Here is an 18,910-nt window from a genome sequence, read left to right as displayed (position 1 = left end):
AAGTGGACTAGATGTCTCGAAACCTTCAGCTAATTTAAGTCTGCTAAATCCTAGATGATTAGGGTTTATCTCCATCAACAGTGTTGCAAATTCATTTGGAATTGGTATATCCTGTTCCCTATTGACGACTTTAATACCGTGTAAAACGTACATGATATCAAGATCACTGCCAGGTAAACTCAAACCTTCAGCTAAACTTCCACTTGATATGTATGTTAATCCTGACCCAATTAATCACATCTTGTACCAAAAATAACCGCTGTAAATCTGTTTCCTTTCCGATTATATTTACAAGTTGTTCATATACATATTGCTGGTGAACATTATCTTCAGACCAATATGTATGACCTGAATGATAAATATATATATATATACTTGTATATATATATATCATATATACAACTCGTCTAAACATCAACCCAACAATGTTAGATCTGTAAATTTGCTTTCGCAAATTTTTGGTTCTTCCCTCGCCGGGATTCGAACCCATGCTACTGTGATATCGTGACACCAAATCGCCTGCACTGCAGCCGTCCCGCTAGACCACACGACCACCTGGGCTCTCAAAAAAGAGCTTTCGGTGGGCATATGTTACCTTTCCACGTCAGTTTTAATCTAGCGGCGTACTACAGTACATGATATATAAGGCATGAAGATGTTATTGTTACAGATCAGCTAAATTATCTATAGTAAAGGATCCTACAAATTAATGTAAGATACAGTCACAGAAAATAATTATATTCATAAGTACGTCTGAGTCAGTGACAACCCTACAACAGACGTATCCATCGGATCGCCATCAATGATGGTGATACATGGCTGTGTACATAATGTATATACAACTCGTCTAAACATCAACCCAACAATGTTAGATCTGTAAATTTGCTTTCGCAAATTTTTGGTTCTTCCCTCGCCGGGATTCGAACCCATGCTACTGTGATATCGTGACACCAAATCGCCTGCACTGCAGCCGTCCCGCTAGACCACACGACCACCTGGGCTCTCAAAAAAGAGCTTTCGGTGGGCATGTGTTACCTTTCCACGTCAGTTTTAATCTAGCGGCGTACTACAGTACATGATATATAAGGCATGAAGATGTTATTGTTACAGATCAGCTAAATTATCTATAGTAAAGGATCCTACAAATTAATGTAAGATACAGTCACAGAAAATAATTATATTCATAAGTACGTCTGAGTATATATATATATATATATGATATATATATATACAAGTATTATGAATATTATACACCAGAAATAGATTTTCTTAGGCCACACCAATTTAATTTCCTGTTCTACGGATTTTTGGACTCCAAAATTTGGGGCGAGCGAGCGATTTGAGAATTTTAATAAAAAAAATATTTAATTTAAAAATTTTTGAGGCGAAGCTTCAAAAGTAAAGGCGAGCGATTATAATTTTTTTTTGTAAACATAAAATAGTAGGTTTTGACAATATTAAAACTTGATTTATCACTTGTACTTTGACATTTCTTTAATTTCTGAAGTATTTTTTCCCTGTTCACCAAGAAATAATTAAATCTGGTCTATGTATGTGTAACTGACAATGAGACAATTCTCAATCCAAGTCATAATCAGTTTTGGGGCAACCACTTAATGTTATAAATATCCCTTTTACATGTTTTATGAGGGATCAATATAAAATATGATATATTTGTTTGTACAAAAGGGCTCATATTTTCTCATAGAACTATCTGATATTAAATGGTCAAAACATGTCCAAGAATTTTTGTAATATTCCTGGACTTTAACCATGTTAACATATTCAGAGGCGGATTTAGGGGGGGGGGGGGCAGGGGGCCCGGGCCCTCCTTTTTTGGAAAAAATTTGGTTGCTTATATAGGGAATCACTGAAGCGTGACTGGAGCGGGCCCCCTCTTAGGCAGTCAGTGGGCCCCCACTTATGAAAATTTCTGGATCCGCCACTGATATTTACTTTAACAGTTTAATATTATTCAAAATAAGTGGACCCCTCTTTTAGAAAAAGTTGTTTAACATATGATGTAACTTTCCTCTTTTTGAGTACAAAATTCTAAGTTTTCAAAGGTTTTGTATAGAAGAACTATACAAATCCTTGGTATTTCTATTTTCTTTTCTACATCAGTAAAATGACCCCTTGTCTGAGGGAGGATTGTTCTCAACCTGATAATAACAAACAAAGGTCAAAGTACGGCGTTTTACACAGGGCTACCAAACAGCAAGCTAAAAAGGACCCCAAAATTATTAGCGTACACAATTCGAACAGGAAAACCAACGATCTAATTTATATATCCGAACCAGAAAATACCAATGAACCACATCAACAAATGATAACTGCTGAACGACAGGTCCCTGAATCAATCAGGACAGGTGCATAAACATGCAGCGGCTATGGATAGTTTGCTTCGCCAGCATACAATAGAATTGCAGTTGAGGGCAAATCCTTCAGAAGTTCTTTGTACTTTATCGTTTATTCTAACAACGAACATGTTTTGATAGGGAATATAAGTAAGTGGGAAAGAAACCATTTTTTTGTTCTTTACAGGTATTCCCGCTGTTGTAAATTTACATCGGAGCACTTTCACTTTTGATAAATAGGTTTCATGCTAAAACAAATATTCTCACAGATATTTACACAGTGTGGTGGGGTGCTTTTATGTTTAAAATCGTTATATACAGGTTAGACTGTGATTTTAAAACAAATGTTGATATCTTTTTATAATATCTACAAAAAAAAAACGGTGCGGGAAATGGACATGATTACATTTCCGGATGCGGGAAGCGGGAATAAAAATATTCTGTTTTGAAAAAAATAGGTGCGGGCGGGTCCGTCGAACAAGGAATCAAATTGGTGTGGCCTTAGCTGTATTTGCAATAAATTTGTTTCGAATTTTTACTACCCAATGCTCGCATCATTATACTTTATATGGCATTTAAGGTTTTGTGCTTTCAGCGTCTCTGATGAGTGTTTTGAAAACTATATCGCTGACAATGTATTCCAACTTTAATGTACTGAATACTTGGCTAGTGATACATGAGGATGTTGTACGCTTAGTTGTCAGTGTGTTGGTGCTGATAAGAATTGTGACATTTTTTCTTAAATTGTGCTTTGATTGATTCTGAAATTATTCAGAACGGAAGGTTTCAATTCCGGCTTTCAATGTTGACCATATATATTATTGCTTCATTTCGGTGGCTTATAGTCGAATAGCTCGTCACGTGTTTTGATAGTTATACATCATTGACTTCCACACTTTTGAGTTGATAATGACCTTAAAGCTAGAAAAGTGATTCGGACGATTAAAATTTATAAAGTCTAATTTGTTTTCATTTAAAAATTTTCATTCGTCGCATTGTAAGTTAAGTGTCAGATACGTTTGTATGATTTGAACGCTTCTCTCAACTTTTACAACCGTGTTTAAAATTGTATAAATAATGCATATCGGCATAGACAGTCAGGACAATTACAAATGAATTAGTGTTACTGTTCTTTTTGCTGACATTATAACATAATAATATATAGATATATATTCTAAACGAGACATTATTGGTTTTGCTTAAATTTGATCAATGATGAAAATTGTTTTGAGTGTCCGGAGAAAACCACCGACCTTCGATAGGAAAACTGACAATACTAGTCAATTAAGATTCGAGTCGAGTTCACCCGCACGAGCGGGAGTCGAACTAACAACCTCAGTGTTGACTGGCTAGTGATTACAGAAGTAACTACCTAGACCACTCGGCCACTGATGCCCCTACGTGTAGTATGATATTGTATGGTTACCTTCATCACGATCTTCACAATTCTCTAAATATTCAAGGTACTCGATCGAACATTTAACAGGAAATCCAAAATTCAAAATCCACTGTGAATTATGTTTCATTCTTTTTAAACAGGCTTTGAATTTCTTTTCAAACTGGTGAATAGTGAGACCAAATACGTCTTTTGAGATACCTATTCGACCATCAAAATGTTACTCGAGAAAAGGTGTGCATTATTGTCGTCATCCGCGGTACAGAAAGCGTTTAACGCCATATTTTTCCCAATACGTTATTTTTCTCATTCCATACACAAGCTCATTGTCATATTCACTTTGATTACTTGATTTATTGGTATACTTATTCATTATGACAGACCTTTTATATAATTGGCGAACAGGTAGACTTGCATGGTCGAAGTTAGATTCTAAATCGGTTGCCTAGGTCTACAATAGAAAACTTGTGCTTTACACTGTGGATTCGTTTGTTTTCGAGGGTACCAATGTTCGTTGATTGAGATAAACAATATCTAATTTCATGGTTTTTGCAAAGTATGTATATTAACTTTTAGCAAAAATGATGCTTTTTAATTCCTGGTTCTCCTGTACCCACGAAATTCACGAAATTCTGTATCCAACGTATAATGATGAATCCACAATTCATACAATATCTGTCACAGGACATGATCCTAATTATGCATGTGCAGGATACAATTTACGCTTTAATTACGTGCCCTAAAAGTAAGTATTTATGTACACACTGTAAACCAAATTATTTTCGCGGATACTTTATTTCGCGTTTATCTTATTCTAGTTAATTACGCGACGATTTTCAAACTACGTAATGTAGGTGAATAAGAAAAGATCTTTTAAAAAATATTTCCGACGATCAATTTTCGTGTTATAAATTTACTCTCGAAAGTCGCGAAAATAAATCTGTCGCGATACTTAGTTGGTTTGCAGTATTCAAATGTCGTGGACAAAACGATGATGATTTCATCTGACTGAGAATCAATATCAGCAGTATCAATCTTAATCCGGGCTCTCATTCTATTCAGGTATTTTTCTCCGTTATATATAGGAGCGCTCTCACTTGGGATATACGCAGGGGGCTTTTTAAAGATTGTTCATTGTTACATTTCTAAGTGTTTTGTGTTTGCAGAATGTATGTTGCATATACATTACTGTTGAAAATTTATATATTTTATAGACAAGCAGATGGTCCTCTATACGGACGAACTACTAATTATTATGAACGATGGTCATGAAAAAATCCCCAAAAGATCTGACATGAAAACACCCCACAGTTCACTTCATTCATACGAATTACAAAGCTGTATTGCACAATACGGTAGTGTGATCCTTTATCTCGACGTTACGCTTTATATATATTATACAATGTCCTGTAACTAAATATTAAAAGTCTTGAGAAAATTTAACAACTTATAATTCTGAGAAACATGTATATATACATACATCTAGACATATGACACTGAAGGTCGGGAAACTAAACATTTTCACGTCAGATTTCTTATTTTGATTGTTTTATTTCAACATGTCCTACCAATATCCAAGCAGCAATTACCTACACACTTTTTATTAAATTATTTAAAGAGGATGCAAACAACCAGAGGCTACGGGTGTGTCTCCTCAACATAGATATATATAGATTCAAAATTAACAAAGTTAGTTTTTTTTTAAAGTTTACAAACATGTTAAACACAAGACAAGACAATATTTACAGGACAAGACATAAGAATGTAATTTGACTACACACCCATCCAATCACTCGCTCATTCTTACTCACATGCACACAACTTTACAAACATGTATGATTCAGAAATATAGCATACTGATTACCGAAAGACGATTTTGAGTACAATCAGATCCAATGGAAAGTGTTTTTCATACCTTATATGTTTAATTACAAGGAAAAAATAAAGTACAAATAAGTTATTTAGCTATCGAGAAAATCTGTTTGAAGATTTAATATATCGAAACACACACTCAAACAACTCTAAATTAGTATCATCAGACAAATGGTCACTACCTTCTATCAAAATTTTGCTCAGATAGTTGGGACATAGATCCCGCAACATTGCTTTATTTATATCCGGACAAATCAGATTCTTAATACCAAGTAGAAGAGTAATCCGATAGTTCATGAAACGGGCGCAATAAATTAATAGTGCTTAGTGCTTTCAATACGGTTACCTGGGCAGAAATCGAAAAACCTATTTAATGTAAGATTATATTTGTACAAGAGGTCAATAAGGGCATTAAGCCCTAAGCGTAATCTAGTATGAATCTTTTTCTCATAACCATGTCCTTGTGAATATATTTTTTTTTACTTCATACATTGAGATTCTTTTTCTTTAACAACTTTTTGAAACTCGCCAAAGATGTTGCTGAAAATCAGTCTTTAATAGTAGCTAGAAGACATGCAATAATTATATTATGCTACTGTTCTTGACCTGATGGGTATCACGTTGGCATGTCGTCATAAGTTATAGTTTTCGGTGTTATGATGGAACAATGGATGGATATAACAGAGATAATCTTGGACAAGATGATTTTAATTTTGTACAGGTATGTAAGTCTAAGAACTTGATGACGTGTTTAAAGGCGCTCAAGGCTAACCTCTCTCAATAAAATGACATGTTTTGTGACCCTGATTGCCCAAGTAGATATAATGCAGGCACGTCTTTGTACATGTTAAATGTTTGCAAAATCGGCGCTAGAGCAGTTATAGTAGATGACATCTGCATGGTCTAGCAATGAACGAAGAAATGGTTTATATAATTCTTCAATGCATACTCTAAATAATATATGTCGCATCCTTAAGATAGTGTTCAGTTTACTATGACATTTCTTACAAATGTCAGCAATATGATCGGTCCAAGAAAGTTTATCATTCAAAATAAAACCTAAATGTTTAACTCTCTTTATAATCACATTATTTAAGATCAATGGGGGGTAATGGGGTATTTGCTTCTTCTTAGAAATAATAAGATACACAGTTTTTTGTGCATTGAAAGTTACACACCATTGATTGGCCCATGTGTTCAATGTGTCGCGGTCACTGTTCAGAGTTTGAAAACAATCAGAGATGTCATCAATTTGTTTGACAAGGGAAGTTACATCAGCGAACAGTTTGATATTGATGATAATTCCAACTTTAATATCTTTAACATAGATAAGAAAAAGCAGAGGACCGAGTATAGAGCCCGGGTGTACACCAGCATAGGTGTTTTGACTCGATGATGTCTGACCATTAATAACGACTCTTTGAGTGCAACATGAAAGGTAAATTTTATTTCATTTTGAGGTATCTGATGAATGGGTATCTCATTGGCTATTATATCACATCTTCATATTCTAATATAATGGAAATACTAACAATTACATATTTAGTACATGACTGTTATATTCAACGAAAGGTCACATAATACCAAGCAAAAAGGTTCAGTTGGTTAATTCTGTAATTAAATCATATAAATAATTGGAATAATATGTATAGTTCAGGAAGAAGCTATTTCTGAAAATTATCTTCTTGCTATCAACAAGTGTTTTGTTCGTCTTTTTTGTGATTCTGTTAGGAAGAATGATCATTCAAATTTAATTATTTTTCCCCGAAGCTTAGTTCACAAGAACGCTAGAAGACTGATAAACAATGTACAAACGGAAATGAGTTTTGTTTGTTATTCAAGTTTAAAATGGTTATTTTGTTTCATTAACAATGACCAGGATATATATCAAAAGTTGAACGCACTATTGATAGTACATACATTGTAGTTATATCTTGTAATTACGAACATGTTGAAATGCATATAGACTTATATTGAAAATACACAGAAAATCACCATGGAGCCATCCTTTGGCCTTTAATTAATTTTGGCGTCTTATTGTCATTGAAAGATGAGACCAGTGTTCAATTTGTACCGGTGTTTAGTATGAGAATGCAGTGAACTTTATGCCATGTGATTCCACATTTGATGCCCGTTTGATGTATAAGAACGCGTTTGACCTTTCTGGAAGAAAACAAACATGACTGTTCATTGCAGTAAGTTTTAATGTATGTGATTTCATACTTCGTGACCGTTTGATGTCTTATATTACGAGTAAGATTTTTGGAGAAAAACAAACATGACTTATCAGTCTACCTATATAATTTGGAGGCATACATTCATAACAATTCAACAATGATTGTCTGTCCATGATAATAGTTTGATATTTGGATGTAAGAGTCATTCAAATCACTATATAATATGTAGACGATGCAGAAGAAACAATTTTATCAAAATAAAACATACCTTAGCTTAGAACTTACATACATATACGCCCATAGTGATAAAATAATTGTCACATGACAATTTACTGATTACAGAGATTTACTTCATGATAAAACTTAGACCGTGTATGATTAGAAGTTGATCTAGACAGGTTCATTACAAATTAATCTGATTAAAACACAGTTCTATTTTCTGTTGTAGTAATTATTATATCAGCCAATTAAATTTCAGCCTTCACATTTTGAAGGTGTGTATAATTACGACAAAACTAGAAGATACACAGAAAGTAGAACAGAGCGTTGGTCATCGTCCAAAATAAGGCAATGTCACAGGATCTGTATATTTTCCCTGATCAGTTGTAATGAAATTGACACATATAGTAGAGTTTGTGGTAGATCTTGGGTATATTATTACAAGTTAGTGTCAACTTGATTTTAAGCCAGTTTAGAAGTAACATACCTTTTGTGTTCCTTCCTACGTGGTTTGATTAATCGATCAAGCTACGTAAAACAAAAAATGATTTATAAATTTTTGGTTAGGACCTCAATTGTATGACACCAAACACCACCGACAGGACTATTTGTAAAAAACGATCTCGATTAGAAGGAAAATAATGCCTGAATTCAAATAGCATTTTTTTTAGAGTATGATACATGTATAAGCATGGATGTACTATAATGAATCTCTTTCAGTCTCTCTCTCTCATATATAATTACATGTAATTTTTTTACATATGATAAAGTTTAAAGTAAGGTTAATCTTGTAAATTTTCTGCTTCACTGTGCCTTAAAGAGTCTTCTTCTTGCGTCAGTCCACACATCTACGATATGCTGATGGTTAGCATCTAGAAGACCATACCTCTTTCTAATGCTAATAATGGCATCAATCGTGCGTATAGCGTCTTTTCTTTCGACTGTAAATTAAAAATAAACAACGTAGTCATACATATAAATACTTATAATTAATATAACAATCCAAATTCACAAAAATGTTCATATTGCATTTACCGTGTAACTAGGTCGATATCAGTTAAGAAATGTCTATTAAAATACTATTCGCAGTTTTTAACTCGTAAATAATGATCTATTTAACAGAGATTTCAAGGAACTATGTCTTCAAGAATTGTGTTACCACATTGTACTAAATGTTACAGATATAACTTATGTAACATTTATTAGATATTAAATAATATATAAAATTGCATAACAATTGTTATCCTTTCCAAAACGAAGTTGTTCGAAGTTGGGAAATGAATTATATCACTTTTTGTAAAAGCGTCATCCTTTCTTCAGACTAGTAGTAAATACATGCGAAGTGATACATTTGGAGTTCGACTGTCATACATTAATGCAATTTAATTATTTGCGACTTGTAATAATTTCTTTACATTTTTACTTCAAAAAGACAAAACTTCGGAGTTACGTTACATATAAATGATCGCCAACTCATGAACTAGTCTATATTCTATGAGAAATGATTTATTGATCCCTATAGTACGATAATAAAACTAATATACATGTAAAATATAAGTTACACATATCCTCCTCAGGTAAACTTACCTCTTCTGGTAGGATCGATATAATAGTCTGCTACTTTTTCGATAGCTGAATCATAGCTTATATAGTTATTTCCTCCAAATGCAATGCTCCAATTTGCAACTCCTTTCGTAATGCTTTGTAAATACTCCGGCACGCGACCTATTGCTTCAAAATAATGCAAAAAGAAGCTATATTCTACATTACCTGGATACAGACCTCGCCTCCGTCTAAAAGGAAAGATAAAACATGTTATTAATAAGAATAGTATAAAGCCTTTACATATTGTCGTACATACGTTAATATGCATGTAGTATATCAGTGTGTATATAATATATAATCTCAGTTTAGCACTTAGAAGCTGAAATGCAAGGTAAAATTTACTTAATTATCTCATGTTTTGCCACAACAAAACACTATACATAAGAAAAAAAATGTTTTTTCTTTAATACCGAGAAAGGAAAATTCTTACAACTAGCGATTCCAAGAAGCAAACATAGCTCAAATATAAAATTAATACGATGCAAGATAATTTTTTCAAATTATTATCCTCCCCCCCCCCCAAAAAAAAAAAAACAACCAGAAAATTTAACATTATCGTCATGATCGTTAAAGTTGAAATAATAGACCACTTTCAAGTTCGATACATTTTCGTCAAAAACTTAGGTTTTAGTGAACATCATTCGTGCGTTTAGGGGCGTCGTCACTACCTTTCCAAGGTTGAGCGAGTGGTTGGAAAACTATAAAGCTAAGTTGCGCGAATTATTCGGCAATTTGATTTCTCATAATTGTCTTTTAGCATTGCTGTCATTAAGGAATTCTGATTAAGTACTTACAATACAAATATTATTTCTAGTTTATCCTGCACAACGACGATCACTAAGACGCTTGATGAAAGTTTATAAGGCAAGGATACATGCGAATCCCTATATCTAGTAAATGACGTCATAAAGACATGCATAATTCACGAGTTTTATCCGGTGACGGACAAACTCGAAAGTGGTCTATTCATACAATGAGTAAACTGAAGTTGCCAAGCTGATCTGTATATAGAGTCCGGCTGATACGCGTAGCCTTTTATCGTTTCTCTCTATTTGTTATAGTTTACATAAAAAAACGTTCAATGGTTTAAAATCACCTTTCAAATGCCATTACTCCTATGTTGAATCATCAAACAATTTTAGCCATAATGACTTTATAGTAGAAAAAAGCCAACAGAAATGAATAAAAAGGTCTTAAAAGGGCAATAACTTCTATTATGTGTCGACTGTCGATTTCGACCATGTTAAATGGTTAATTTGTACATGTATGTCTTAAAGCAGATCTGTTTTGCTGTTAAGAGTTAAAAGGGCTAAACAATCTTCTCTCAAGTGCAATAACTATTACAAGAGGTCAATTGGCTATTCGGCCATGTTAACGTATTTATAGATTATGCTGTAATGATCTTGTTTAGCATTTAGAGATGTTCTCACTCTAATGCAGTTAGTTAGATATTAGTCAAAAGAACAACAAATGGCAGACAAATCTTCTTTTCAGGCTTATAACCATGAAAACTCCGAAACAGAGTCGTCTGAATATTTTTCTAAGCAAATGGTAGTTAGATTTAAATATTTTGAACCTCTGCTGCACTGTTAGATTTTCTCTATAACTCTTTGCAAGATAATAGAAGATACTTGGATTTTATCCCCATGTTCTATTTTCTACCGTTGGCATCCATGTTGGTAGACAGGCAGGATCAACAGACACAAGTTATAAACTAGATACCCTTAGAATGACTCTGACTTAGTTTGATTAAATATAGCTCAGAAGTTTCAGAAAAAGATTTTGGTAAATATTAACGGACGACGACAGACGACGAACGACAAGTGATTGGAAGAACATATGCTTGACCTTTGGGTCAGGTTATCTAAAGGCGCTGTGAGGAAGATCACAAAAGAAAAAAATAATTTGCCTCACAAACTTGACTACCCGTCGTCCGTTTGACACATTTAACAAAACAGTTTGTAAATTATAAAGACAAACTTTTGTTTTCAGGTTTTTCTAATAGTTCATTGTGGGCAATTTAGAAATATCATTCAAAATTATTCATATACTAGAACACACCCATGATTTCGCGGGTCCGTGACTGAATTAAAGTAAACAACTATGCGTAAGCCTTATTTTAGTATTGATATTGTCAGCTGATAAAGTCATGCCGATTATAAGATGCACAGTTTTATCTGCTTTCTAAATCTTTCTGTTTGAACCCGTCGACCTGGAACTTACCAATCATTGGTAATATTGATTATTTGGAAAACAAAAGGACCTGGAATGGAATATTTTTAATCAACATCATTGTCCTATATTAGTTATAAATAAAGTTGAATTCTTTGATTCGCTGTTTTGCGTTATGCCCGATAACAAATTCAAAACTGTGCCTATACGCCTTATTTAAAGTCCAGATTTTTAGTATTCGCATGGCCATCTTAAAAAGTCTTACTGATTAAAATACTACAATAGCGATCAATTTGACAATGATTGAATTTAGTAGTGTCAATCCTGTGATTATGACCCGTGTATATAGGAAAATCGTAAATACACCGTTTGGTGGTGTGCCTGTCAGATGCGGAACATACAGATAAGGTAATAGGTAACAGGTGAATATATTATTGGTATCGGTATCGGATTAGACCGGAACTTGTTAATTAATGGCAATATTAATTATGTAGAATTCTTTAAATTGTCGTTTTTACCAGATGACGGCTGACAAATTGACATCGTTATTTTAGTATAATAGATATATTTGATTTATCGCGGATGAGAGTTACAAAAAAATGTAGGTAAACATGTACAGTGCTCCAACTAAAATATGTCTTGTTTTTTTTTTAATTAAGAATTCACAAAACTTCAGTATTTTGGTGTATGTCAACATTAATTATTACCTTTCCAGTTTTGGTTCCTGACCGATATTATTTTTTTCATCTCCTGCTTCCTTTTGCCAGTTGATTTCTTTAAGAACAATATATAAGTTTATGTATTACCATTCTCAAAAAGAAGTATAATATGTATTTTTGTTTAAATTTTTGAAATAAACTAGGATGATGTGGTTCATAATGATTTGAAGAGAAAATGCTTATCAACGATCAAATTAGAACATTCTTAACCACAATGTATATTAACAAAACAATAGGATAATCTGCATATTCATGATACGTTAACCACCAATCGTAAGTACAAATATTGTAGAAAACGTGATAATTAAGTGCCCAATGCACCGTCATCTTTTGGAAATTATAGATGATCCAGTTATTGTTTCTTTGCAGGACATATTCTTTCAATATCATCAACATAGTCCACACTAGACTTCAAATTGAATTGAACATTATTAATAACATATATTTTATGTTGTGATATTGTAATTATTATATTTATATATGTTGGCCTAATTTGTGTTGTGTGCCCTGATAGTTGTTTACAAAATAATCTTATAACTGTGCAGTTTAAAAGTCACTGGAACAAACACAGATACTGATGGAATGATTGGAACTTTCCATTTGACTTACATAACGATTGAAGAATGATCCTAACAAGAGATGCGTTATTTAAAGTTCTACATTTTTCCAGAAATTTCCGTTGTAGTTTACTAGTACTTTCCTTTTCCACAGTGTTCTAGAAATTTCCGTGACAACCATATATATACAGACACTAAAGTTAAAGTTTCAGACATAGACATCGATAGACATTAGTATTCACAGCATTTGTATTGACACTTTTATTCTACTAACAACATCATACTAGATTGTGACCTTAGTAGTGGATATGATATTCTGATTAGATTCCCGTGAAGATTTCCGGATACAGATAAAAATAAAAGATTGGACTCATATTTTGACAGTTAAGTTGACAGTGATATTTGTAATACTTCTTGTAAACTTTTGTATCATGAATCTTGTTAAATATTATTATTGATTTGTGTCTCTGGCCGTAACAGTTATTTCAAACACCTATAGAGAGGGGTGCTCATTTTCGCCACATCTTTCCATGTTTTCTACAGTTTATGTTCAGGTCTAAATGTTTTTGAAGTATACTGATATTTCTATATGAAGATAACTTCAAATGCAAAATATACTTAAGCTTGAAAACCGGTTTGTTTTAAGGAAATCATCTGAAAAGTTAGATTACAGGGTGTTTGAAATTTCCGGATGTTTTGTCAATGGGGGACCCATATTCGCCGTTTTTACACATATATTTAAAACCAAATAACCGCAGCTTTTAACAATTTTAATCAAATCAATTGCATTATAGATGAATAGCAGACATTTAAAAGGTATAAAGAATTCAAAATTACGGCATTCAGTCAAATATTAACTTAGAAATACTTGTTTGAAATCGTGTTTTTTATTCAGGAAATTGTCCGAAAATCGTTGTCCGTTTTTCGGTCATTTTCGGTAGGAGCCGCAATTTTGTCTCAGTTTAAAAAAATATTATATTTGTTATAAAAATATAATTTACGGGTACATTTCTTCCATTTCAGCCATCCTTTGAAGTTTTTACACCTCAAAATCCTTAAACGGCGAAATTGTGTCCCCGGCGAAAATGGGCACCCCACTCTAAATTATTTTCTGGGGCTGAACTTAGTCTAAAGGAGTAGGTCCGGTAAGGACTCATTTTGGCCTCAAATTTCAGTTTCATCTGACGAAAGATTTTTACCACTTTTTAAACACTTAAGTGTCTATTTCACTTGATTCAATTAGTTTGTGTGAAAGATTTTAACTGATTAAGTCATTAAAAACGATCCGATTGAAGCTCAAATATGAAAAATCTCTCAAATATGCCAAAAAACGTCACTTTTCAGATTGTTTTTGTCAAAAATGAAAGTGGCCGCATCCTTGTTTATCCACAACCTTTATATATGTTATGTATTATCATAAAATACAACTTACATTGCAATATTAAGGATGAACACGAATGCGGCCACTTTCGTTTTACACGGAAACCGTCTAAAATTTCACTAAAATGATAGAATTTTAAAGATTTCAGTAATTTAGCATGACTTGATGGTGCTACAACCTGATATAAGTGCATTGTATTGTCAAAAACAGCCCATATTTATGTAGCAGAAGCATTCATCTGTCCAATAAATAACTAAAAGTTTACATTTTAACAATTTTGTAAAACTGTTATATTTTTGGGCCAAAAAGGAGCCTTACCGGACCTACTCCTTTGTATAAAATGCTCCATTTTGAACATAACACCAGCCCAGTAGTGAGCACGTTATGCTGACATGAATTATCATTGATATGGTCATATTTGTAAAATCAAACTGTATCAAAACTTTTGAATTTTCAAAGTACTAAGGCTTTTCTATCCCAGGAATAGATCACCTTAGCTGTATTTGGCAAAACTTTTAGGAATTTTTTTGTATTCGAGCGTCACTGATGTATCTTTTGTAGACGAAACGCGCGTCTGGCGTAAATACAAAATATAATCCTTGTATCTATGATGAGTTTATTTACAAAACTTTGCCTTACGTTCAATGTAATTTGATTATTCACTTTCATTGAAATGAAATAAAATTGTCCAGTTCTGAACAAAGAGATGGAATAACGAACCTCTACTAGGGAACAAACATGCAAAGGCAGCCAAAATAATTTATATCAACATATTTGAAATTCCACAAAAATCGTGTGGAGAATTCGTGAAGTTTGTACCAGAAAAGAGAAATCTCCGCCAATGATGCATGGTTTTATAATACCCCGTTTTTTAATTACTTACAAAATTAAGCCATTCTTATCAACTATTTCAATATTATTATGACCACTGCTTTCAAATACAAGTTGTATAAAAAAAAAAGTAAAATCACAAAAATACTGAACTACGAGGAAAATTCAAATCTGAAAGTCTCTGATCGAATGACAAAATCAAAAACTCAAGCACATCAAACGAACGGATGATTAACTACTGTCATATTTCTGACTTGGTACAGGCATTTTCTGATGCAGAAATTGGTGAATGAAACCGGGTTTTATAGCTAGCGAGGCCTCTCACTTGCACGACAGTCGTTTAAAACTCCATTATATTGACAATGTTGTGTGAACAAACAAAACAGACACAAGAGATAAAAGTGACAAAAATAGGGGTACAACAGTCAATATTGTGTTATAATCTGAATCACCAAAAAAAACAACGGATATTTGCAAAAGAAGCACAAAGCGCATATAGACAAAGCACATAAGCAAAAAAGGAGAGACAAGGATACAAAATTTTACTAAAACACAATAACATTATGGCAGGATTTATAAGTACAAAGCTACGTCATATATGTAACAAAGAAAACACAAAGAGGCATATAGACAAATCACATTAGCAAAAAAGAAAGACCAGAATACAACAATGGTATCATAGAATAATAGCACAATGCCGGGATGTATAATTACAGAGCCACGTCAAATGGATATCACTAAAAAAATACAATACGTTATTCAGACGATAAACAACGTCAGTACCAAGAATCTATACTTCAAGACCATCGTGTAGTATTTGTAAAAATGATATTGGAATATTTATCAACAAGGTCTTTGTACCTTCCAATGAACTTTTAAAGAAAAAGGACGAGACGTTCTGTGACATACCCAAGGTTCATCAACTTTTTGCTCAGGCACTGTCACAATGATACCAAACGGATGTGGTTTTTTTTTCTATAAGGTAATATATAAGTATAATATAGATTTTCTAACGACACTTCTCGTAAAATTACTATAAGGTCATTGTTGAAAACTGCTCATCATAACTTGTCTTAAAGTAAACTCCATACCAAATATCAATGAAATAAAATTAAAAAATTTTGAAATCATTGCATTAACAAGATCATGCTGCGGAGTGCACACAGGGCGTCAGTCATATAGGGCCCTGATAAACACTCTAGTTATGCTTGTGTTTATTGTATAATGGAATTTTATTTTAAATCACAAATCATCAATCATGTTCATATCAAATGATCACAAATATGATTAAAATAATTGTTCATGTATTGATACTTCAAATAATGTTTCATTTAAACTTTTCTAAATACCTATAGCACTCTAATCAATGACAGCTTTTAAACTATATCGTGCGGAACCACAACAAGAGTAATGAATGAATTAGGTCGTTTGAATTTGTTTCTATTTCGGGACCTTTTATAGCTGACTATGCAGTATGGGCTTTGTTCATTGCTGAAGGCTGTATGGTGACCTATAGTTGGTAATTTCTGTGTCATTTTGGTCTCTTGTGGAGAGTTTTCTCAATGGCAATTATATCATATCTTCCTTTTTTATAATGACTGGGTTTTTTTTAAATATATATGATCAAATTGTATACAATCAAAATTAAGGTAAATGTGAAAACTTACGTCTTACTACATTCAAATGCAGTAGAATATACAAAAGGAAGACAGAGTACAAAACAAAAACAGCTCAATTTGAAAACAGTAAATTCAATAACCGACTTAATCGAAGTAACGCAGCGCGCTATTGATGACTTTTTTCATGAAATAAGAAAGAATATACTAATTTATCTCCAAAAACAACCATTTCTATTCAAATTCTCTTAGAACAATGTTTCCGCTTCATATTGATGTTGTGTAAAATATTTAAATTCGTATGTCAAAAACACACTGACAAATCCAGTGAACATACGAATATCGACAAAAAGACAAACAACAGTTTTTCATTCAAAACATAGAAGTTTAAAGACTAAAGATTGAGGACATCGACTCCCCCCCCCCTACACCACTTGGGTGATCATCTGTAAATCGGAGGATGAACAGATTTTGCACCCGTTATCAAAAGCGATCAGGGATTATTACATTTATGATGATGCAATTAAACATGTTATTTTTAATTGGTAACATTGAGGATATAACAAGCTGTTTACTGCAAGCAGTATGTCATATTTGTATATCATGCACATAGCTCCTCACTTTTACCAATGATATCAAATAGCGGTTAAAAAATTGTTATCAATTATACAAAGAGATGTCCAGTTATAAATAGTTTGTGTTTCAATATAACTTGCTTGCTTACCAGCAGAGGATGATACAATCAAAACCAAAAGAAACAAGCCAAACAAACAGTACATACACTTCATTGCAGAACTGAAATCAAATAAAACATACTGATTACAAAGTTGCGATTGTTGTATTCCCTGGTATACGAGAATGATTTTGAGAAGTAAAATGATAAAATGTATTAAGTAATTACGACATGTTTGTTAAAAAAAACGTGATTTTACACGTGAGTTTTTTTAAATTTCTTTAGTGTTGAAACATTGATGATAAACACTCAACAATTTAATCGCTTCAATAACTGTTCCTTCTAACTTACGGTTACCGTTATAGATATTACTTTTAATTTCGCCAATTTTTACTTGAAAATTATAATTATTTTCAGATTTGAAAGTATTAATGCACACATAAGTAACAACACGATTATACTTGTTTGAAAGGGGACGAAGTCCTAGACAAAACATGGAATAAAGTACACGAACAAATACCTCGTACCGAATGTGAATCAAAGATTTATCACCTAACAATGTTAATGTTCATACAATTATATTATTACATTCACATACTTACGATTATGAGAAGACTTTACTTTAATCGGGATTATATGATTATACACCTCCAAAAACACTCTTTTAAATGCTTTTTTTGTAACTTATCAACATGCAAAAATCAACACAGCCGATAGGGTGATGGTGACTTGACAATCACACGTGTCAGTGATAACTTAGTTTATTGTTTTCAACAACATGTAAAATAATAAAAAAAAACCGACTTCGTGCTATCTTTGATTAGTACATTCTTACGTTTCTATGAACAAAACAAAGAATCAACTGATATAATCTGTATCTAATGATAAAAAGTACCAAAAATATCCTTCATTGTGCATGTTGTGTTTGCATTACCTATCGTACAACTAAAACAGAGGAATTTGTAAACAATGCAATCTTAGTTATAAATACAAGTTTATTTGATCTAGATTAAATACGTTTTAAATGCAGATAAGTTGTTTAAAACAATGGCATGTTCAAACACGAAAGTTATTACTATTCATGTAATTCCTTTACCGAGTTTCAGAATCGTCATATAAAACAAGTTTTGCTAAAAAAAATTCTTGCTGCAATTTTGTTTGAATTTTCACCTAATTTTGAAATTATATACATTATAAAGTACAAAAATGGTCAAATTCGGCTGCGGCCAACATTTTGTAAAATTGGGTTCCAATACAGTATTCATTTGCATTATCAAGTCATTCTCAGTTAACTAATGTACTGATACCGAATATCGGGTTTTTGATTTCGCTTTG

General features: G+C 32.7%; 1 protein-coding gene across 1 annotated transcript; it reads right to left on the bottom strand.

The window, feature by feature from the left end:
• Nucleotides 1-8,688: 8,688 nt before the first annotated feature.
• On the bottom strand, nt 8,689-17,691 carry LOC139498257 (uncharacterized). Its single transcript, XM_071286628.1, has 4 exons — nt 17,627-17,691; nt 12,506-12,572; nt 9,609-9,814; nt 8,689-8,962 (listed from the first exon to the last, which is right to left on the bottom strand). The coding sequence occupies exons 1-4, from the start codon at nt 17,688-17,690 to the stop codon at nt 8,826-8,828; spliced, it is 474 nt and encodes a 157-aa protein (XP_071142729.1). The 5' UTR covers nt 17,691; the 3' UTR covers nt 8,689-8,825.
• Between the last annotated feature and the right edge of the window lie 1,219 nt (nt 17,692-18,910).

The sequence above is a fragment of the Mytilus edulis genome, chromosome 12 (assembly GCF_963676685.1).
Source record: "Mytilus edulis chromosome 12, xbMytEdul2.2, whole genome shotgun sequence".
NCBI lineage: Eukaryota > Metazoa > Mollusca > Bivalvia > Mytilida > Mytilidae > Mytilus > Mytilus edulis.
Note: the sequence above shows the minus strand (reverse complement) of the source record. Positions and strands in the feature narration are given on the sequence as shown.